This window comes from Colias eurytheme, chromosome 31, assembly GCF_061535395.1.
Source record: "Colias eurytheme isolate Ceu_HAF_F1 chromosome 31, ilColEury1 Martin Lab GWU primary, whole genome shotgun sequence".
Lineage (NCBI taxonomy): Eukaryota > Metazoa > Arthropoda > Insecta > Lepidoptera > Pieridae > Colias > Colias eurytheme.
The window spans coordinates 1,041,616-1,066,556 of NC_143010.1; the positions used below are offsets into that span (position 1 = coordinate 1,041,616).

At 32.1% G+C, this 24,941-nt stretch overlaps 1 protein-coding gene across 1 annotated transcript; it reads right to left on the minus strand.

Moving 5' to 3' along the window:
- Nucleotides 1-1,875: 1,875 nt before the first annotated feature.
- On the minus strand, nt 1,876-23,727 carry LOC149895342 (transmembrane protein 26). The gene is made up of 9 exons (XM_090119114.1): nt 23,483-23,727; nt 15,795-15,909; nt 14,832-14,991; nt 14,262-14,439; nt 12,598-12,757; nt 11,806-11,930; nt 11,288-11,395; nt 2,662-2,757; nt 1,876-2,260 (listed from the first exon to the last, which is right to left on the minus strand). The coding sequence occupies exons 1-9, from the start codon at nt 23,683-23,685 to the stop codon at nt 2,179-2,181; spliced, it is 1,227 nt and encodes a 408-aa protein (XP_089975240.1). The 5' UTR covers nt 23,686-23,727; the 3' UTR covers nt 1,876-2,178.
- Between the last annotated feature and the right edge of the window lie 1,214 nt (nt 23,728-24,941).

The window sequence follows — 24,941 nt, forward strand, 5'->3', positions numbered from 1 at the left end:
TGAATAAATTGTTTTTTATTACTTTCCGATACCGATTTTATAAAAAAATTTACCCTATTTGTGCTGTTGTGCAATGTGAACTCAGAAGTAAGCTTATGAAAAATACCAGACACATTCACTTTTTATTTCACTTAAATAGGTACATGAAGATAGATTGTCTACTACAGGAATCGAACCTAGAATTATTTTTAATTAAATAAGCATTGGTTATGGCTTATGGATATACACACTGGCCTACTTGCCCACTTCTTACTTCTCTTTCCGATCAAAACTACTATTTAAGTAACTCTGTCACGCAGATAGAATATAATGTACCTATAAGATAATGTAAAAAACATAAGACTGAGATATTTGAGATGAAAATGATCTACGCCTAGATATCGAAAATAAATGAATACCTTTTCAAAAAAGATAGGGAATTAAAGGGCAGTGCATTGAACAGTGTTCAAAGTAGGTATTAACAAAAATAAAACAATTCAGTAAAAAATCTAACAATTTATTAAAATAGGTATGTAAAATAGACAACATGTTTAATTAATATTATTGTGCGTGCAAAAATACCAACTACTTATATAATATATCAATATAATGCAGCTATATACAAAATATGAAAACATACTATATGTACATTATTTCAAGTACCTAATAAAATTAAATATTACAATAAAATTATTATCCTAATAACGTAACAGCGAGCCTGAATGTTGATATTATACTTTATTCATAACTAGATGTCCCGGTTTTTTTAAATTGTATTAGAAGTGACTTCAAATTAGTTAGAGCTGTAGAGTTTGTTTGGTTGAACGTGCTAATCTCAGGAACTACTACTTCGAATATGTGATTCTATGTTCAGTGTTACTCTCATATAAGCGACAAATTTAATCAATCAGAAATAAGAAATAAATACACCAAGCTATTTACGCTAAAATGCTTGCAAAAAATATACATGTTGCATACATATTACATGTAAATAAGTAACTCTACTTTTACAAACATTAAACTTTAAAATTACAAAAACATTCTTAATTTTTGATCACTTTACACGACAACATTCACTTAGTTTAAAAATAATTAATTATTCAAAATGATGTATTGAATATTGATGACGACACACAATAAAAAAATCAACCATTTATATTTATAGTCTAGAAACTATCAATTAATAAGGCCACAGTGTCCTATAACATTTTTTTTTCTTTTCCATAGACATATTATATTTTAATTATTCTATTTCATCATAAAGTAATCTGATATGCTTAAAAAGTCACACCCTTAATCCTTCATGCGTGTTCATGTTCGGGCTAATAAATTAATTTATAGTTTTAATATTTGAATAAACTATCACGAAAAATAATGCGAAAGCGAAAGCTTAGTATGGGAAAATGGTCCTGAATCGCAAACAAGTCAACATGATAAATTATTTTATCTCTACATAATCTTAAAATCAAATTGATTTCACATTTCAAAAGATTAATCTCGAAATTACCGGAACAAATATTAAAGTTTTGTAACTATGTAGTTAATCCATAACGATTTACGCAGAATATTTTATTTGTTATCGATGAAACGCAATTGTTTTTTTTTTTCATATAGTTAGCTAGAATAATAAATATTTCAACATTAATTTCCTTTAAATTATCAAACATTTGTTCCAATTATGATACATGTTTATACTTAGAAGCCTTATTTATAATTTTTTTTAAATTTACATCAACTCTACATTAATAAAGAAAGTTTTCCTTAAAATACTTAAAATTATTTCGGAAAATCTCACAACACACATACTTAGATACGAAATGACGCTTTGATTCTTTCATCCATAGCTTTATTATCTTATTAGTTACATTATTTTAATTTACAACAATTTACTTTTCGACAAAAAATCAAGGCCATCTATACCGTGTATCTCAACAATAAAACCCTCCGCAAATTGGCGGCAAACTTTTCCACCAATCGAAAAACCCGCCAACATCCACAGAGTAGACAAAAAATACGCGCGCTCCTGTCAAAATGACATTCGCCGAAACGTCAAATTCGAAACGTCACTGTCATCGTTCAGCTCGATGAATCGGAACTTTCGCTCGTTTCCCGCCTCTTTTTCTTCTTTTCTTTTTGCCTGTCATGCTTGTCCCTGTGCCTGGGGCTCCGTTTGGGGCTCTCCCGGCGGACGCGGTGATGTCAAATGCCCGAATCGTCTGTTGTGTGATGGATGTTGTTCAGGGATTCTTCGGATGAATTCGTCTTTTGTTTCTTTTTCGTTCTGAAATAAACAGAAATTACTCTTAACCATATTCATTAATAACTTCTACAAAATAGTTTATTGGTCTCTACATTCTCTACATATTTACACTTAACAGAGGGTAGCCTTATCACTTCAGAGAGATTTCTTCCAGGCAACCCTCTGTGGGAGATCTATGTAGTAATAATATTTTAAATTGAATATGAAAAACCAATAATTCTATGTTAAGTTGGCAGGCTCATTATTATTTTATTAGCAAGTATACCTATACAAATTTTAGGTAAAATTTTCCGATACACTTTTATGCGAAATTTCATTTTATTACTTACCTAAGTAATAGTTAGATAGACATTGTCAACTTTATAAAGTGTAAGAACGAAACCTATTTTATTAAATAAACGTGTCCTTACAATGGTCCTTACCCTTTTTTCTTCTCATTGTCGACTGTAACTTGTTCTTTGAAAAACTTGGTCAACTCCAATTCTTTGATTTCATCGGAATTTGTTAAAATGATTGCTCTGTAAAAAAAGTTGTAAGTTTAATCTATAATATAAAAATGAACTGCAAAATGTGTTGGAAAGCGCATAACTCGAGAACGGCTGAACCGATTTCGTTAATTCTTTTTTCCTTTGATTATTTACTTGACAAGTAAATAATCAAAGCTTTTTTCATAAATATTCCTTGAAGTACGAGGATGGTTCTTAGGGAGAGAAAACTTAAACATGTACCACGGGCGAAGCCGGGGCGGACGGCTAGTAAAATATAAAGGTACTTAAATAAGCTTCCTTCATTATTTTGGTACTGGTATACAGGAATACCCTTAAGTATGCACTTATCCAGGGTATAATAATTTTCATCACATAAAACTACACGATCTAATACCACTAATACCTTCATATCTTTATCTATTCACAATTTATATAAGAATATCATGGGACAGGTCATTCTATTGTACAGCAAGATCATTAAACCGCGCCCTTAGATAGTGCTGTACCGTCTTGAATCGATAGTCGATAAAATTTTACAATTTACTATGTCTTGTTTTAATTTCTAGTCCTGCTTACATATTTTTTGTTAGTTAGTTGTATTAAGAGATAAAGTAAATACTTAAATTTCTCAAAGATGGTAGAAACATATTTTTTTCGGAAAGACGGAATAAACACTCATTTTATGATGTAATTCAAACTAAAACCTTTGTTTTACGGCTCCGAAGTTGTGTAACAAATTAATCGTTTAATGTGATGTTTATTTTAATTCATGTTCCTATATAATGTTTATTCTTTATCTGCAATGGCATAATTAATTATAATATAAATTTATTTATGTATTTACATTTTGGTTACTATACTAAGAATATTATCATTACAGGATATCCTAATTCGATCGAGATATACTTATTATTAATGTAGCCAATGAGTATTATTATAATGTATTAAATAAAACAATTCTATGCATTTTACTGTTGTTTCATTTCAATAGAGAACAAATTTATTACAATACAATACAAAGCAATACTAATGCTACATTTTATACACTTCAGAGAAATAAACAAGTTTTAAATACTTAACAATTTTGATAAGTGACGCCATGAACTCCATTCCCTAATTTTATCGATTGTCGATTTGTGACCTTCCACTTTTAAACTATCGATAGTACCACATCACTGATCGTGATTCGGAACCCTCCTATGTCAAGGTGATTTCACCCTTTCAAAGCCAATCCAACTACTAATCTATTCTATACGTATAAGTAAAATTGAAGCTTTTGTCTATGATTTGAAAATAACTTTAGTTTTCTCTCTTGCTAATCATATTAAAATAGATACTTTAACAAACATCACTACATAGTGTAAAACAAAGTCGCTTTCTCTGTCCCTATGTCCCTTTGTATGCAAGTAAAAATAACTCGGTCAAGATTACTTTTAAAAAAAATAATTTATTTAAATAAATTACAATTTTTACTTAATCTATGACCTTAACTATAGAGAGCTGGTGTGAGAATGACGAGTTAACTTGTGAACTGCTTATATATCCGAGATATCCTCCTGCCTGGTGGTCTGGTGGTGGTCCGATACCGTATAACCATTAAATTAATATCCCTTTGTTTTATCAATTACGTATTGTCCACTAAATGGGCGTATTGTTCAAGTTGATACGCTCCTTCTTGGATGTCCACGGTGTTATCATAATACTGGAATTCGCATAATGATCTTGTAACTTAGGTATTTGCCTTTTATTATTTATTTTAAAATTAAGTGTGGCCTTTTGCTTTGCTTTACTGTCCCCCTCCAAATTCGAAGTACAGGTTTTCGAACGAATCCTGGATCTGAGAATTTTCACATAGATTAGGCACATTATTATTACAATAGTTATAAATGTTATCCAGCTATATTGAACAATATCGTGAGTTTCAAAATTAAATGCGGGAATCTTCTTCAATTCATTTAACTTAGATGAAATCTTCTTTCTATCATACTTGCTGAGTTCTATTTCAGTTACAGTCTCCATTGGCTGTAAATCCACTTTACCAATAATTATTTTGTCCGTTGATTCCCTCGTGTGAAATAAAGTTTTTCCTGAAACATTCAACTCACAATTTTCTCCATATAATATATTAGTATACCTAGTCCACAAAGTTTCTTTATGATTATTACACTTGATTCCAACTTCAGTTGTCTTATTAAAATACATATAAATGGCTTTTGGGGATATCTCAAAAATTTCCTCTTTAGGACACTTTATTGCTACCATTTGACATTTTTCGCTATTCATTGTATTTAATATTTCAGATTCACAAGTATCTTTCGTTAAAATATTTCCTTTACAAATTAATTCATTTATCTCAATACAATCTTCAGCTTCATACATTTCTTCTTCATTGTAAGCTAAAGTAACCGTTAATAGGATAGGAACAGGATAGGTTATGTTGGATTATAGGTACAATTTTTCTTATCCTAAATACACTATTCTTAACTAACGGTATTTCAATTACAAAATATACTATTCCATTAATAATTTGACAATCTACAGTAATAAACTTTTCTAAATCATTAACATTTCTAGATATAACAATTTCTTTTGGAATACTATTGATTGTATCTTCTAACAATTGAGATTGCAATATACTATAATGATACATTTTATGTTCAGCAAACGTAATAGCTGTTGTTAATCTTTCACTTACATCTTGTAAAGTTTGAGCTTGTAATAACAAAGATATAGCAACCTTTTGTTGCGCTTTACTAGTTAACATAGTTAACAATTGATTATTAATCTCTTCCTGAATTAAAGTAATATTTGCAATCTGCTTATTATATTCCTCTAAAGTTTCATCAGTTATCGATATTTGTTTATTATAAGCAATTCTTACAGTTTCTAAATCTCTTTGAATTAAATCTAAATCATTTTGATCTAAATTACCAGTTATCGACTTAATAACACTTCCTAAACCATTAATTAATCCTCTTTTAATCCTATTCTTACTTTGAATATTTAAATGTTTACATATCTCTCTAACATGTTCTAATATAATATTAATTCTCTGATATATATGATTAACATCATCTATCTTAGAATTTCTAAAAGCATGGTTTACAGATTGTTGTATACTCTCTAAATTTAATACAATTGGTTTTATTTCTAACTTATGAATAATATACCACTTTCCTTCTAAAATTCGAGCAGGCTTCAATTCGACTATTATTACATTTTCTGAAGGTTCTAACTGCTTGAACTTGTATCCAAAACTGACGTAGATTCTGAAACAATTAGTTCCTCTACATGATATGTTTTGCCATTGCTTATTTTATATTTGTTATGAGGTTCCACGCTTAATATTTTGTATGGACCTAAAAATCTTGACTTCGTCTTATGTCTGTCCGCCATAGAGTTTTTCAAATAAACTGTATCACCTATCTTAAATATTTTTGGGGGTTTAATTCTCTCATTCAATCTTTTATTCCTATCATGCTTTTGCTTCTTTAACAATTTATGAACATTTTGATTTAACTCTTTCGCAAAATCTCTATGCTGGGCAGTATATCTCTGTATAGCTACTTTCAAATTATCAAAACTACGCAACTTAGGCTTTCTACCAAAATGCACTTCAAATGGCGTCATATTTATCGCACTATGCATTGTATTATTATAAGAATGTACAATAAAATTAATCTTTTGATTTTGGTCTAAATCTGATTCACGTTGTAAACGAAATAACTCTTGTATAGTACTATGTAAACGCTCAACATCCGAATTTGATTTATGATGTTGCGGTGACGTAGTATGATTAATAATATTATAAGTTTTAAAAAGTTCCGTGACAATCTCACTACAAAACGATTGTTCACCATCATGCACTATCTTATTAGGTGCCCCTATAAATGCAAATATTTCATATAATACATCATAAACTCTACTTTTATCTACTGGCTTAATAATCGCATATTTTGAAAACTTATCAATAATTGTAAGGTACCACTGTCTTTCTAAAGACATAAAATCTATATGCCATACTGACATCGGTTCATGTGGAGTTTCTGTCTCCGAATACAATGTATTATTAGGATGCCTGTTATATTTTTCCTTTCTACACGATTCGCAATTTAATATATACTTCTTAATATTTTTCCGCATATTCTCCCAATAATATTTTTCACGCAATTGTTTATACACAATTTCTATACCTGCATGTCCATTATTTAATAAGTGACATTCTTTAATTAAATTTAATTGTTCTTCTTTATTATCTATTTCTATTAACGATTTAATATATCTAGTTGGCTTAAACTTACTGTGATCAAAATATTTTCTATAAACTTCAGATATTTTATAATATAATTCGTCGTTTGGTATGATAAAAGCATATTTTTCTTTACTTAAATACTCTAACATATATTTTTTAATAACTTCTTCCTCATTATTAGGTGGAATATAAAAATACCACATACCTTTTTCAAACTTCGCGTTCTCGTATGGAGCACTTTCAAACACAACACGTCTGAGACGTTTAGGTGGGTAACTATCAATGATTGGAATACCTGTATCGCTGCCTTGTTGACAAGAGTGTATTGTATTACTTAACGATCTATTGTCTGAGCAACAGGAATTCGATTCAGTGCTTATCGCTGTATCATTATTACGCGGTGTACTGTCTAACGATAATTCCTCGCCACAATGCGCTGCTAAGGAATCTACACTTGTGTGGTTTATTTGAATTCTACTTAATGCATCAGCTACGTAATTTTCTTTACCCTTGACGTGCTCAATTTTATAATCGTAATCTTGCAATTTAAGTTTCCATCTCGTTAATCTTTGATTTGGCTCTTTTAGTTTAGATAACCATATTAATGCTTTATGATCTGTTCTTAAGATAAATCTCCTACCATAAATATAGGGTCTGAATTGATTAACAGCCCATATAATACCTAACAATTCTTTTTCCGTAGTGTTATACTTTCTTTCTGTTTCGCTTAAAATTCTCGACGCATACGCTATCGGATGATTTTCTTGACTTAATACTGCACCTAGAGCTATGTCCGATGCATCCGTTGTTAAAACAAACGTTTTATTAAAATCAGGGAATGCTAAAATTGGAGCATTCATTAATAAATGTTTACATGACTCGAATGCTTCTTTATACTTATTATTATTAATGTCAATAATCGCGTTCTTTTTAGTTGCATCCGTTAAAGGCTTAACTATCTTACTTAAATTAGGAATAAACTTTCTATAATAACCTATTAATCCTAAAAAACTTCTAACTTGTTTTAGTGTTTTTGGAATCGGAAATTTCTTAATTGCCTCTATCTTTGACTGATTTGGCTTTAGTCCGTCTTTGTTAAGAACATGACCTAAAAATTCGATTTCCTCTTCCATGAATACGCATTTATTTTTATTTAATTTTAAATTAACTCTACGTAACGCTTCAAAAACTTGCTGCAACCTATTTATGTGATCTTGCTTAGTTTTTGAATATATAATTATGTCATCTAAATAAACTAAACAAATATTTCTACTTATTTCCGTTTTTAAAATATTGTTCATCATTCTTTGAAATGTCGCGGGAGCGTTCTTTAAACCAAAAGGCATCCGTAAGAATTCATAATGCCCATTAGGCGTACTAAATGCCGTTTTCTCGATGGAATCTGTATCCATTAAAATTTGGTGATATCCCGAAGTTAAATCTAAGGTAGAGAAATATTTATTTCCTTGTAGCTTGGAAAATAACTCCTCAATATTTGGCAATGGAAATTTATCGGATTTTGTTATTTCATTTAACCTCCTATAGTCAATAACCATTCTCCATTTCTTAACGCCTGACTGATCTATTTTCTTAGGCACTATGTGCACTGGGGATGACCATGGCGATTCGGAAGGTTGAATTATTTTCTCGTTTAATAATTTAATTATTTGTTTATTAACTTCCTCTTGTTGTATTTGTGGTAAACGAAAAGGACGTTGGTAAATTGGTTCATTAGTAATTAAATTAATTTTATGTTTAATTGATGTAGTTGCGCTATTCGTAACATCTTCCGTAAATAAATCTCTATACGTTTCGCACAAATTATTAATGTCTGAATAATTTTCATTCGTCATGTGATGAATTAAAATTTCACTACTTGGTAAAATTAATTTTCGTTCTTTTAAATCTATTTTAGCATTAACTTGCTCTATCATGTCTGTTCCCATTAAAATGTCATACTGATCGCTAAAATTAAACACATAGAACTTCATTGTTCCTTCACCCGTATCGAAGTACTTATACCAAAACGGAGTTTCTATTAAACCTACATGGGTTGACGTACCGTGAGATGTACGCACCGAAAACTTCTCAGGCTTATAATAGCTTTTAAAATATTTTGAAGCCTTTTCAGTCATAAACGACCTTTGACTACCCGTATCTATTAAGATTTTTAATTTTGGATCATCCGTTTCGAAATACGGCAAATAAGACTTAACAAAATTAAATTCTATGGCCCTTTCTTTTGAGAGGCCTTTTTGTAAAAATTTGCTTCATCTATATTATTAGTATGGAAAACTTCCTCTGCGACTAACCCTTTACCTAAATTTGTCTGACCTGGGCGTAACTGAGGCGCTGTCCGCATGGACACGTCTTCCGTTTCATTTATATTTCTATTAACCGGGCGATATTGATTACGCTTGAAATAACTATTCTGAGGCTTATTAAACACATTATTTGGATTTGGCTTCCATGGGTATTTTTGATGGAAATTATTATTACTTTGGTTATGATTATGATTATAATTGTTATTATTATAATTTATCCTTGGATTTTGTGGATAATTAGGATAACTATGCTTTTGATTTACAAAATTAGGTTTATGTTGCGAATAACCCTGCTGAACAATTCGCGGCGGCGGTAAAATACTCGAAAACTTTTGTTTAATATTGTCAAACCTACCTTCTGCTTCTAATTGTAAAATTCGGGCGGCCGTTTCCTCAAAACCACAGTTTGAAACGTAAATTTGGTCATGATACGGTAAGCTGTTTCTTAATGCATTTTGCGCGGTATTAATATACGGCTCCATCACTTCATCGACTAACGTTTTCTCACTATATTTATCTAACAACTTACTTCTAATAAAAAATAATTTCTGCTTTAACTCAAAAATTAAATCCTTATAACTACCTTTTCTTTTAACATTCGACAATTCAATTAATAAGGTATTAAACTCCCTATTATCTCCACATTCTTTTTTTAATGTTAATTCTATATTTTTCCACTTAAAATCATGATCTACCATGGAGATAGTCATGGCTGCTTTCGATTCTAATTTGCTTAATAACAACATTACATTAGGTGGTGTGTCTCCACCTGCTATCTGTAACCAATGTTTGGCACAGTTTATGAAATTATATAAATTAAATGCGTCACCATCATATGTGGGAACGAACGATAACAAGGTTTTTGGATCCATATTGTCTATGACAGTTGGACTATTACTGCAATTTGAATAACACAAATCACTAAGACTGCTCTCACTTTCAGAAGGAGAGTGATTCTCTCCAGTATCCCTATAGCTATATACAAAAGTCGGGGGTTTCAGATGGAAAGGAATGGTGAAAGGATTATGCAACGGTACTTACAGCACAAATCCGATGATGGCCTCCTTTTTCATTTCTTCCCTCGAACTTTACACTGATTTTACTAATTTATTTGTGAGTTGCCTAACTTCAATCTTGAAAGATTTTCGTGAACTTTTTCGTAATTTACGATGTATTTACTTTAAATTCACTCGTTAGGCCCCTAAGTTGGGCGCCAGTAAAAATAACTCGGTCAAGATTACTTTTAAAAAAAATAATTTATTTAAATAAATTACAATTTTTACTTAATCTATGACCTTAACTATAGAGAGCTGGTGTGAGAATGACGAGTTAACTTGTGAACTGCTTATATATCCGAGATATCCTCCTGCCTGGTGGTCTGGTGGTGGTCCGATACCGTATAACCATTAAATTAATATCCCTTTGTTTTATCAATTACGTATTGTCCACTAAATGGGCGTATTGTTCAAGTTGATACGCTCCTTCTTGGATGTCCACGGTGTTATCATAATACTGGAATTCGCATAATGATCTTGTAACTTAGGTATTTGCCTTTTATTATTTATTTTAAAATTAAGTGTGGCCTTTTGCTTTGCTTTACTTGCATATATATTTTAAACTACGCAACGGATCAAAATGCGTTTTTTTTAATACATAGAGTGATTCAAGAGGAAGGTTTTAGTATATAATTTATTAGGTTTTAGACAAAGCGGGCGAAGCCGCAGGCTGTAAGCTAGTTGTAATATAAAAGATAGTGTCTGTATTTATGTTTCTAGGAATTCTAGGATAATCTCTAGATAGCTGTACCGCATTTTTACGTGTCATCACGAGTATCTACCCGTAACTATCTAGTTAGGATATATTTTGATTTCTGAAGCATTGTACTTATATATATTTTTATGTATATCTAATTGTCATCTTTATTCTTGCTTTTTTGTCAAGTAAAAAAATAATTATTTATTTCTCTAATTAACTATCTACTTACCTAATCCTACCGCCGTCGATTCTGTCTTGTTTTTTAGGATCGCTGATAACGGCAATCGTGGTTTCGGCGTTGTCTTTTCTATGCCTGTGCTTCTTGGCTTTATGGTCTCTGTGTGATAAATAATAAATTAAAGCGGTCATAAATAATATTCGTGATAATATATATTATAACTAGCTGTGCCCTGCGGTTTTAACCGCAGTGCTCCACTCCTGTTGGTCTTAGCGTGATGATATAGCCTACAGCCTTCCTCGATAAATCGGCTATCTAACACCGAAATAATTTTTCAAATCGGACCAGTAGTTTCCAAGATTAGCGCGTTCATACAAACAAACTATTCATCTTTATAATATTAGTATAGATTTATGACTGGAATATTGTTAAATTAAATTGGCTATATCTAACACTGAAAGAACTTTTCAAATCGGACCTGCGTGTCCGTTCTTGATATTAGCGCGTTCAAACAAACAAATTCTTCAGCTATTATATTCAGCTATTATTACCTAATACAAAATATTCACCTGTGTTTATCTTTCCTCTCGCTCGACTTGTGTTTCCTTCTCTTTTTATAAACAGAACCGTCACCACCTTCGTCTACCGTTTCCAAATGAAGTACATATAACCGATATATTTGTAGTAGTATCACCTAAAACATTTCCCGATTTATATCTATTAACTATAATAAAAATAGTTAATTCATATTGCATTCATAATTTGAACGCTAAATAAAAGTCACATTTAAAAGTTTTGTTTAAAAGAGAGTTTAATTATTATAGAAAATGTAGAGCAATAATTGTGAGTTTTCCATTTAAGGAAAGGAAAAGTGTCTAAATAACTGAAATATCCATACACAGCCCAAAAAATGTACATATAATGGTGCATTAACACATTTGTGTTCACCATTGCTCTCGTCAATCAACGACACATTCTTATAGGAGTATCATCGTGACTATTTAGACAATAATTATCACTTTATAACTAACTCTTTTTATTAATTTTTTTACTCTTAGTTGTCGCTACCATTTTTTTATCAAGAAGTTTTATTAAAAGATCATTAAAACACAAATTTTATGAGCCCTCTTCACAATGGGCAGTGTTGGGCGAGTAGAGGTATTAATCACGATATTGTAGAGCCTAATGTCTATCATTGTGGATGTTTTTTCATAATATCCGTAATGGCAGCAAACATCGACGATCATCTGTTGGCCCAGCACTCTCGATTGTGAAGAAGGCCCATCCGGTAGCGTAAATATCGTAGTTGGCTGTTGGTACCATATTTTTTAAATAATTATTTTACACACACATTTACTTACCAAAGTATTTTTACACGTGAAGAATATATTCATATAATTGATAATCTTGTAGTGTCCAATGATTAACAGTCGGAACGCCAAAAATGGCGCATCCTGTAATGCTATATTCATAATTATAGCACATACTTCTATAGAGCAGCAGCATGCCCGACTCGTATTCCTAAAATTGTTCATATTAATAAAAAAATAGTGTGCTGAGCTCACGTGTCCGAAGTGAAACTTCTTTGGCTATTCAAAGATACCAAAACCTTTTACTCCATGACGTAACGGTATTGCGATGACACGGCCTTGAAATTTTACTCTCAATGCGCCTAAAGAAGTTTCACTTCAATAATATGTCACTGTAAAAGTGTTAACACCGTTAGATTATAATCTCGCGAGATAAGGCCCTTTTTTTTTTTTATAGTGGGGAAATCTTCCAAAGATACCCACGGCCCCCGGGGATGGAGCCAAGGGTTATGTCGGATTCTTACCGACTAAAACCCCACTGTGTTCCGTCGAGCCGCGCAGTTAGCCGGGGCCGCGGGTACTCTTAGAAATCGTCCACGAGCGAGATAAGGCCCTGCGAAATTGTAAACTGTCAAAATTTTACATTAAAACTAGATGATCTGTAAAATAGTTATTACAATTTAACGCATAACTTTTCGGTAGATATTCTATCGATATGAAACCGTGTTCTAAATTGTGAAATAGGCATTCCATATTATGATGTTATAGGTTAGGTACGTTTTATTTAAAACTTCACAGAAATGTCCCTTGTCTCCAGTCGCAACTTGCACCCGATTGACGTTTGTGAAAAGGTAATCTTGGCATAATACAGAACTGCTTAAAAGTTATATTTGGTTTATTAGGTGCGCATGCAGTTGGTAATTGCTTATACATATACAGCATGTTGTGAAAATATAAACAGTATTGTCTTAGCTCAGCCATGCGCTATTTGCGTTGATTGAAAGCAAATGAAATGCAAACTACTTGTACCTATATATTTTATCCTTCTAGCTCAAATAGTTTCATATATTTCTATATTAAGTATATACATATTATTATCTTAGAAATTATCAAAAAATAAAAGCTTAACACATTATAGCTATAACGCAATGTCCCCCGTCGGCTTCCAGGCAGTCCACAAGCAGGGACGTTTGAAACTACTCATAAGAGTAAATTGTCTATAGTTTGTAAACGACGCCATTTGTAAATAACGAAATTACACATCATGAACGCAAGCATTCATATACATAATGCATAGATTATCTTATTTACTGTACTCTATTGAGTACAACTAGGAGGTATAACTTATACCAGATAAACATGTTGTTACTACAGTAGAGTGCAGTTATTCAATGCAAGCATTTTATCAAAGTAAAAAAATACAGCTAAATTTTCAGTTAATGAAAGCCAGCAAGCTCGATAATGCAAGTTTAAGATATAAATGCATTAAAATATAGTATGTATGTTGCAGCCAACAGGGTATATTTTATTATTCAAGATTTCATAAAAAATGTTAAGTCTGTGGCTCTTTGACAATAATATTATACTATTGAAACTTGATTTAATAAGGCTATTAAAAAAAATGACTGATTTGTCCAATTGGCTGCTACACATACATTATAGTTGAGTTATCTAATTGTTGCATACAAGCGAAGCGGCGTGCTCTAAATACGTACATGTCAGACCTATGTGCGGTGCCCCTGGACTTCCTGGACTTGGTCGCGGTCAACACGACCGTGAATTGGACCAGTGACCACGACCAGATGGCTAGCGTGAGCAGGACCAACACTTTTTCCGTGGCCACTTTCTCGTCTTTGAAGGAGTCGAAGAATTCGATTATGTCCGCTGCTGTACCTTGTGGGGGAATTTTAAGGTTATGAGAAGTAAAAAAAATAAGCGTTAATTTTATAGTAAATAGTAGTTACATGTACTATAAAGTTATGTTATTTAAATATCGCAAGTTGAAACTTGAACCAGAACAAGGAATAAATATATTATTCTATCAATAATAATAGGTACTTATGTATGTCATCAGACGAGAGAATCTCAATTCTTATATCGGTTTAGTAGCTTTTGTCTCATTAGAAACACAAAAATAAATCTATCTCTTCATATTACTATTTACTTCGTAAAGGAAAAGATAAAAAAGTGGTCAGAGGTTTTTGTGTGAAAGGATAACAAACATACGTACAATTTATCAAACTTTCTCATTCATAACAGTACAGGATCTGATAATACACACTTACCAATATAAACCAGCAGCAATTGACTCAGCTGGTCCCTCGTCAGATCACCCTTGGGCAACAGCCATCTTCCCACAATAAGGGTTAACATCAGAAACTGTTCTATCAGTGTCACCAACATGTCTGTTGGAATCTTGGTCGCACCAGGGATTGGTATCTCCGTCTAGTAAAAATATATGGTTTTAAAAGAGCAACGCATATTATTTGCATGCTTTATACAAAGCGAAACATGATGAACAATTATTTCTTCACACCTCTCTGTACCATGTTTAAATTGGCAAATAAATGTTATTTTATTTTATGTTATTTTTTATTTTTCTCCGTATAAACTGCTTTCCGAATCGGTGGTAATTGGTATAACTATATGACGATTCAAAAGTGCTTCTAGAAGTCTGATTGAATAGATAAATGTGACAGGTCTTTTGGAAATAGGTAAGTTGGTCTAGTGAGAAGACATGTTAATACAGGTCTTTTGGAATAGACATGTATATTGTATAACGTGAAATAAACCCATGTCTGTTGGAAAGGATGTTTAGCGTGAAAGAAAGTCAGGTCTATTGGAATAGACATTAGACATGTCTAATCTATACTAATATTATAAAGAGGAAAGGTTTGTATGTATGTACATACATACACACATACATATGTATGTATGGTTTTCACGCATAAACTACTGGACCGATTTTGATGAAATTTGGCACAGATAATCTTTAGACCCTGAGGAAGAACATAGGCTACCTTTTATTGTGAAATATGTACCACGGGCGAAGCCGGGGCGGACCGCTAGTGTAAAATAATTTGTGTCTTCTGTAAAAGCCACTTCTTACATAACAATTAATAACATGCAGTTATTTCTATGGAATTTGCTTGCAAGTGAAGCTTTTTTATGCTACCTAAATTCGTTTTATTAAAACTAGATCGAGAATTGGTCTACTTGTGTACATTATAGTATTAATAATATATTACCTCTATATAAGTGATATTCGTTTTCTTTTGCAGTCGCAAATCCACCTTGTGTAGTTCTATAAGCCATATTGCAGGCACAACCAGACCAAGGTATATGAATACAGACGGACAGAACCTGTGAATATATCAGTATAGAAGCTAACTGTTAAAATTAATGATTGTTAGCGTATATTTTTAAATTGTGAGAAATGAGAAGAACATTTTTATCACTGCACTTATCACGCACCTCACAACTTTCTACAACAAAATGGGTAAGTACTTATTGGGAATTCAAAATGGGAAAAAGATCTACTAAAAGCTCTAACTTAAAAAATATATAGAGAAAGAAAAATAGAGGTACAAATAGTATTTAAATATGTAGTGTAATTAGGTAGTGTGTCCCAATTAACATGATAATAGCTAATCTAGTTCTGTCATAAAAGTGAAGTCCCGTGTCCCCAAGTGGGGTAAGGGGCAGATGCATTATATGCATACATCTGTTTCACTGATCGATTTTCTTTAGGGACAAGTTGGTGATCAGCCTTCTGTGTCCTGAAAGACCGAGACGTTTTCTTCGTCTCCACCGGGAATCGAACCCAGGACCCCTCGGTTCTACGCTCACGCGTCAACCACTGTACCAAGGAGGCGGTCATCATTTTTTCAGTACTGTCATAAAGGACAAGTAATTATTTTTATTATTTTATACGTTATTTTCCCGGCATATTAAGTAATTTTCATGAATTACTTAAAAATAAGAAATAATTTTTAATGTTACATTGTTGTGTTGTTATCTCCTGGAAAAAAATATACCATAACTAAGAAGACTGAATGAAAGTTACATGTGATGTCATAGCGTGTATTTTTAACCCTGCACGCAGAAACGGGTTAAATATATATCTTTGCTTAGTATCTATGTATGTTTGTATGTCTCTGTCATCGTAGGTTCTTCATAGCAGTAGTCGTATACAAGTATGTAGATATTTGGCAATATCGACGCAATCTCGGTAAATTTTAAAGTCCTTACTCATCAAATTTTAATCTAACATCTATAATTTAATTAGTTCTATCTATTTTAGAATTATACAACCGAAAAATAACCTCATAAATTAAGTTTTTACAACAAATTTAAGGTACAGCAAAAAGTCTGCTAAATAATCAAAACCTTTCAGTATTTTTTGAGATTATCCAAAAAAATCGAATCATTCCTTTCATAATATTCGTATATGTAGATGAGCTACCCACACCCAAAAACAACCTATAAAACAATCTCGTAAACATTACGAACGATAACTATATTTCTGAACTGTTTATAACTGTCATCTAATTGGGTGCGCCATGTTTGCTACGTCACGTCCGACAGTTAAATTACTGATGATTCATTCATGCTTTCTATTTGTAGTGTTTACAGTTTATTATTAACTAGAGTTGAGGTATGGCAAGGATTTTTGTGTTACTAATTCGATTAAACCTCGTGTCACAATGTTTGTCCTCAATGGACTCCTAAACCACTTAACCGATTATAATAAAATTCGGACACCATGTGCAGTTCGATCCAACTTGAGAGATAGGATAGGTTTTATCCCGGAAATCCCACGGGAAAGGGAACTATGCGGGGTTTTCTCTGAAAACGCGGGCGAAGCCGCGGGCGGAAAGCTAGTTGGATTATATGGGGATCTGTATTAAATTTCTTTCATGTTATATTTCTCCGTAATTCACGGGTACCATCAAAATAAAGATACACGGACCTTTGAGAGGCTTACGTGGGGACACAGGTCCAACACGCAGAAACAATTTAAACAACTTTAATGTGTTGTGTTATACAATTATCATAGTACGTGAAAAAAATACAGATCTTTCCTTGAAGTTTACAAGAGTTCCTCTTTTAAGATTTATTTCCAAAGTAGAGACATCATAATTCATAAATGAATTTTATAAGTTAATTCGAGCAATGACTGCTTCTGTTTAAAATAATTAAATCATTAAACAAAACTAAAAACCACAAAAAATCGCAACTAATATCATCTGTTTCGGTGCTACGATAGCGTAGACCAGCGTTCGTAGCCGTAGCATTGAAGGTAGAGCCAACAGTGCATCAAACGTGTCCCTTCGTCCAGCATACTCACCACAACTCACCATGGAATCCTGATATTTCATGAATGTCAAAAAACTGTTCTGAAATAGTGCTAAATAGTGCCCAAAGGAAAAAAATAGTGCTCTTGTACTTGCGAAGTTATAGCCATAGTTCGATGAGTATGCTGGACGAAGGTTTCGCCCAGCATACTCACCTCCGTCCGGAGAATCTGTATACGCTTCAAACATAATTCATACTTCAAAAAATAGTTCCCAAATAGTGCCAAACGGTGCCCAAAAAGAAAAAACAGTGCTCGAATAACTTCGGAGTTACAGGCTTCGTTCAGTGAGTATGCTGGGCGTAGGTTCTACGCCCAGCATACTCACCTCAGTGCGCGAATATCGAACGAGCTATAGGAACAATTTACGTCTCAAAAAATTGTGCTTGAAATAGTGCCCAATATCAGTCCAATTTTTGCTTGACTTTTGACCTAGAAAACCATTAAATTTGATTGTAAACTTCTACATACATTACATTGAGTACAGTCGAATACAATATTATTAACTTTCTTTCTAACAATTTTTGTCTTGTGTAAATTATTTGTTTTGTTATATTGTCTATGTAAGGGAGTATTTACTTTAGAATCGCAATATTATTAATTACACATTATTTTAATAATACTTTATAATAATATGATTAAGCCTTCGCGCGTCGCATGGGACCCCGGTAGCTAGGAACAATGATTTAAGATTTTATATATTTGTCTAGATCACGGCGCTTGAAGGATTAAGATATCAAATGAAGTAAATCATGCATGAAAAATAAAGTTGCTGTTATTAATGCTTACATTACAACTGACAAAATTATTCAAAATAATCATTTTCCGGATCAAGGACGGTACCACAACGTTTACGGAATTGACCTGTATTCCTCATGCGATAAAGTTCAATATAGTGTGGCAGTAATGGATGCACGTACGGTCAATAGGTATGGGGCTTACGACGCGCGGCGCCCGCGACGCTAAACATTTTTTTATATGTATATTATATACAATATTAAAACTACAATTTTTTCTATTTACATTGATTATATTATGAATGTTAACAAAAGCTGTGAACTAGTTAACTAGAATTCTGATTACTTTGGCCCTTTAAATAGTAATAAATAACGTAAGTAATTAAAAATGTTTTTTATTGCTAAACCTTTCATTGATGAAACTATTGGAAAGAGTTTTAAAAATTTGTATAACTATGTCACAGTACTAGTTTTGACTGGTTATAAGTTTTGCCTGCAACATATATACAAAAAGAAACTGTATAATTTCCTTTTTACAATTTTTCAAGATATTAATTTTATTGGCTGCAAATGACTGTTTTTATTCAGACAAACACACAATGCAATGAAGTAATAGACTTCATTTAGGTACGCTTAAAGTTTCATTCATTTATTATTATTTATAAAATATATAATAATGCATTTAATCGAAAGTTTTTGACATGTGAGAAAATACCATAATTATTTCCAATAACATGAAGTCTACGATTAGAAAGTTTAATATTTTTGTCCAAAAACATGTGTCGACGACTGTACCCCATTTTACGTTAGTATGTAGAAGTTTACATTAAAATTTAATGGTTTTCTAAGTCAAAAGTCAAGCAAAAATTGGACTGATATTGGGCACTATTTCAAGTACAATTTTTTTAGACGTAAATTATACCTATAGCTCGTTCGATATTCGCGCACTGAGGTGAGTATGCTGGGCGTAGAACCTACGCCCAGCATACTCACTGAACGAAGCCTATAACTCCGAAGTTATTCGAGCACTGTTTTTTCTTTTTGGGCACCGTTTGGCACTATTTGGGAACTATTTTTTGAAGTATGAATTATGTTTGAAGCGTATACAGATTCTCCGGACGGAGGTGAGTATGCTGGGCGAAACCTTCGTCCAGCATACTCATCGAACTATGGCTATAACTTCGCAAGTACAAGAGCACTATTTTTTTCCTTTGGGCACTATTTAGCACTATTTCAGAACAGTTTTTTGACATTCATGAAATATCAGGATTCCATGGTGAGTTGTGGTGAGTATGCTGGACGAAGGGACACCATCAAACAAGCGAATTCTCATTATAACCCCACTATGTCAAATTCTTTTAGTGTAAACAGGCGTAGATCATTCTTTCATTGTTCTTAGTGCGTTCGAAACGATTCTATGCTATGTTCTAATACTGAACAACACTGAATACTAGTTTTCGTTTACACTAAAAGGTCACGAAAGAATGCTCATGTTCTGGCTCTAGCTCTATGTTCGCTTGATGTAAATTGCAACGTAGTGATTGTTAAATAAAAGGTCCGAGAAAATATGATGAGCGGTTTTATTGAACAACGAACAATGAATAATAGCGCAATCGTACAAGTGTCAAAGAATCAAAGTGACAACAGATAATATATGAAATGAAAACTATTTATTATCTATGTTTATACTTCACATCTCCCTTTCTTTGTAAACAAACTAAACAACCATAACAAACCAAACTTTTTTTTTTTTTTTTTTTTTAAATATATGTATACACTATGAATGAACATTTTTATTTAAAGTATTAAATTTCTTTATTTTTACTTATCCAGTAATTAAAAAATTATATCTATCATATGATTATATAACAAGATACATGGCAAAGCATTCAGTTCTAATTAACAATGTTAATGTAAATGATTACTGAACAAGTTCTTATAAAATTATAGTAAACAAGTTATAATTAACTGATACTTAATGTTAATGATTAAGATACATGAAATAGTACTACTGGTTCTTCTGTGTATTTAGTTTCAGGTACAGCTATTCTGTTGCTGGGAATATCAGCTTGTGTCTTGTGCAAATGACTTAAGTTTCTTCGTAAAATTTGTCCTTTATCTGTTTGTATAATAACAGATCTTGGTAGATTTTTGGGCTTCTCTATTACTCTCGCCCCTTCCCAGTGTTGGTGAGCTACCTTGTGTCTGATTTTATCATTAATTTCCAAATTTACTGGTCTTGTAGTATGTTTATTACTGTAATTGGCCTGTTTCTCTCTTAATGTCTGTAGTTCAGTTGTGACTCCTTGTATGATTTTTGGTTTTAAATATTTGTCACTTACAGGTATTGGTGATCTTGTAATTCTGCTGAAAAGTCGTTGGTTAGGTGAGCCTAATAGGTCATTTCTAGGTGTATTTCTCCAGTTCAGTAACGCAAGCTGCACGTCTGACTTGTCAATGCTGCATTTTTTTAGTATGTTTTTTGTCTAATTGTATTGCTGTGGCATACCAGTCAAATTGTTGCACCCACCTTGTCCAACACGTTGACTTGTCGGCGTCAATTAATTGTAGGTTAGCTGGCGGCTTTATTCCAGCCACTGCGTCGGATGTCGTCATTTCACAGCTTTCTCATATATTTTCTTATTACATACTTTACAACCGCTTCTGACACCATGCAACGTAGTGATTGTTAAATAAAAGGTCCGAGAAAATATGATGAGCGGTTTTATTGAACAACGAACAATGAATAATAGCGCAATCGTACAAGTGCAACAATTTGACTGGTATGCCACAGCAATACAATTAGACAAAAAACCAGCCGCAATCCAGGCAGCAACTTTTATGGCGGTCATAGGCCCAGACGCCATCGAAATATTTAACAGTTTTAACCTTGTCGACGCGGAAAAAAATGATATTGAAATCATTAAAAATAAATTCAAAGAATATTTCGCGCCGAAAAAGAACATATCTTTTGAACGATATGTATTCTTTAAGATCGAATAAAACGAGGACGAAGTATTTAATGAATTTTTAATCAAAATAAAAACTCAAGCAAGTAAATGCGAATTTAACAACTTACTGGATGAAATGATAAAGGATAAAATCGTTTTTGGAATTAGATCAAATCAGGTTAGAGAAAAATTACTAACGGAAGAAAATTTGGACTTGACAAAAGCAATAACGATCTGCAAAACTAGTGAACAAGCATCTAAACAATTAGATGAATTTGATAGTAAAAATAAAGTTTTTGCTGTGAAAAATAAAAGATCTAACGAAAACAAGACTTTTGACTGCCGAAGATGTGGTACTAACCATAAAAGTAGAGAGTGCCCAGCTTTTAACAAATCTTGTACCAAATGTTCCAAACAGGGTCATTTTGCTAATATGTGTCGCACAAAAATGAAACATAATAATTACAAACAGAAAAATAGAGTAAACGCAGTAGAAGAAAGCTTTCAATCCGAAGATGAAGTGTACATATCCGCTATAAGGTCTGGAGAAAAGAAAAACTGGACAGAAAAATTACAAGTTGGCAATTTAAGGATTACAGTCAAACTAGACACAGGAGCAGAGTGCAATGTGTTACCAAGACACTTGATGAACAAAACAAAGGCAATTTTGAAACCAAACCGAACAAAAAATTTAATAAGCTACACAGAAGACAAGATGGCAGTTCTAGGTGAAACAGAGCTACTATGTAAATTAAAGAATGAAGAAACAAAAATAATATTCAAAGTAGTTGAAGAAAAAGTTTCTCCAATCCTAGGACTTGAGACCTGTGAAAAATTAGGACTTGTCGCAAGAGTCAAAACATTGAAGGTGAGCCAATATACTGATAATATATTTGAAGGATTAGGCTGTTATAAAGATTATGTGTATGATATTGACCTAATCGAGAACCCAAAGCTTGAGATTAAACCGTCAAGAAGAGTACCCCATGCTATAAGAGCCGAAGTTAAGCAAGAACTTGACAGGATGGTAAAGTTAGATGTCATAAAACCAGAAACGGAGCCAACTCCTGCTGTGAGTCCTATGGTAGTTGTCAGACGAAAGGACAAAATAAGAATCTGTATAGATCCATCAGATGTCAATAAAAATATCCTCAGACGTCATTTTCCACTCACAACTATAGAAGAAATTTCAGCTGATATTCAAGGTTCTAAATTCTTTGCATTATTAGACTGCACAAAGGGGTTCTGGCAAATTAGACTATCAGAAAGAACACAAAAAATATTAACATTCGCTACCCCATGGGGAAGATATTCTTTCAAGAGACTTCCATTTGGAGTTTCATCAGCACCAGAAATATTCCAAGAAATATTAACAAATCTACTCAGTAATATAAAAAATGTGAGAGTATCGATCGATGATATTTTTATACATGCAAAAACTAAAGAAGAACTACGCAAAACTGTTGACAAAGTCATTGAAATATTAAAGAAATCTGGCTTCAAACTTAACAAAGACAAGTGCATCTTTGAAGCAACCAAGATAAAATTTCTGGGACACATTATTTCAGCTAAAGGTTTAGAAGCAGACCCAGGCAAAGTAGAAGCTATTCAGGCAATGAAAAAACCTACAAATAAAAGGTCCGAGAAAATATGATGAGCGGTTTTATTGAACAACGAACAATGAATAATAGCGCAATCGTACAAGTGTCAAAGAATCAAAGTGACAACAGATAATATATGAAATGAAAACTATTTATTATCTATGTTTATACTTCACATAAATGCACCGTTATGTGTATAAGGTGTGTGTACATATACCTAGATAGTATTGTGTAGGCTGTAGAGTCTATAAAAAAATAATTTAAAAAGCCAACCATGTTAACATTACTCACCATTTCCACTCCTGATTCTCCTTAATGGTCAATGTGAACACGCCTTCGAAAATAAGTAACAGTATAGGTGACGCCAAATACCAATACTCCATATTGTCTTTGAAAACTGTCACTTGCCATATTGCGACGATCCCATGGCACGCGAACACCAGACGGGTGATCACCGCCTTTATTGTGGCCAGAACTTTTCCAACGTTCGCCATTTTGATTAATTATCTGTCATGACCTTTCTTTGGCTATATTGATGCGCCCTTCGCCTTAGTTTATTGGCTGTATGATGTCATGACCGTTGCCTTGTTTTTTTTTTTAATTTTGGCGGTTCATTGATGTATCTGTAGCCAAAATCACGATGATTTTTTAATGTTTCCTAGTTAGAACCTAGGATTATAAAAGTTAAAAAAAAATGTATTTGAAAAATATTATTACGCGTTTCGACGTATGTATTTTCAATACGAAACTGTTGTAGTACTATGAAATTACTCTAACTTTAAAGTTTTCATAGATTTGATAGCTTAATTGAAATATTTTTAGGATGTTTTAGATTTAGGAGATATTTAATTAAATATTTTTAAAATAATATCTCAAAAGGAGCCCATTAATCTATTTCTTACTATCGTTAATTATATGTAGTCTCTGTTAGGCTACGTTATAAGATTTCCCCACTATAAAAAAAAAAAAAAAAAAAAAAAAGGCTACGTTATACTACGACTAAGCTAGTCGCAAATAATTTTCTAATAAGTACAAGTTAGTTTTCTAAGCTTTTCGCGAAAAATAAGCAGTTGCGCAACAAGAAAATATTATTTGTTGAAATAACATTTAATGTTTGTATATAAAGCATATCATGGCACTATTGGTTGTATTAAATAATTATTTTACTTTTATTTAAGCACACATAATGTAAAATCAAATATTTTAGATGTTATAAAAAAATGTAGTTACAAATTACATAATTATGGACATAATAAACTGAGCAGCATTTTAATTGAGTTGATTTATTACAATCATTAGTGTAATTACAACAACTAAAATAATAAATGGATTTAAAAAATGCGAAGTTCTCAATACTTTTTTAATTACAAATTGTTTTAAGTTATATTTAATAATAAATAAGTAATTTAATTATGTTTATAAAAATTAATCCAATATCACACAATTAAGTATAATTAGATGTTTTTATTTCCAAGCTTTTGTTTTTATTTAAATTCCAATTCAAAACATAAATAAAAATATTATATTATCTGTTTTTTTATTTAAAAACAAACTGGCCAACTATAAAGATCAAAAAAGTAAAAAAAAAAATAATCACATTATTAAAAAAAAAGTAATTTTCCCGCACTTTTGAATGTTACACGGATTAACGAAATCACAGACTGGACGCGGTGTCGCGGGACTTTGCAAATATAAATGTATACGTAGTTATCTATGTGCGTTTATTTACATAGTGTGTGATGTACATTGC

Bases quoted from the DNA above. Each gene is read 5' to 3' on its own strand.
- LOC149895342 (XM_090119114.1), bottom strand. From the start codon at position 23,685: ATGGCGAACGTTGGAAAAGTTCTGGCCACAATAAAGGCGGTGATCACC. The intron at 15,910-23,482 runs GTGAGTAATGTT...ATATATTCACAG, and splicing joins GAGAATCAGGAGTGGAAATG to GTTCTGTCCGTCTGTATTCA. The intron at 14,992-15,794 runs GTAATATATTAT...TATTTTTACTAG, and splicing joins CGAATATCACTTATATAGAG to ACGGAGATACCAATCCCTGG.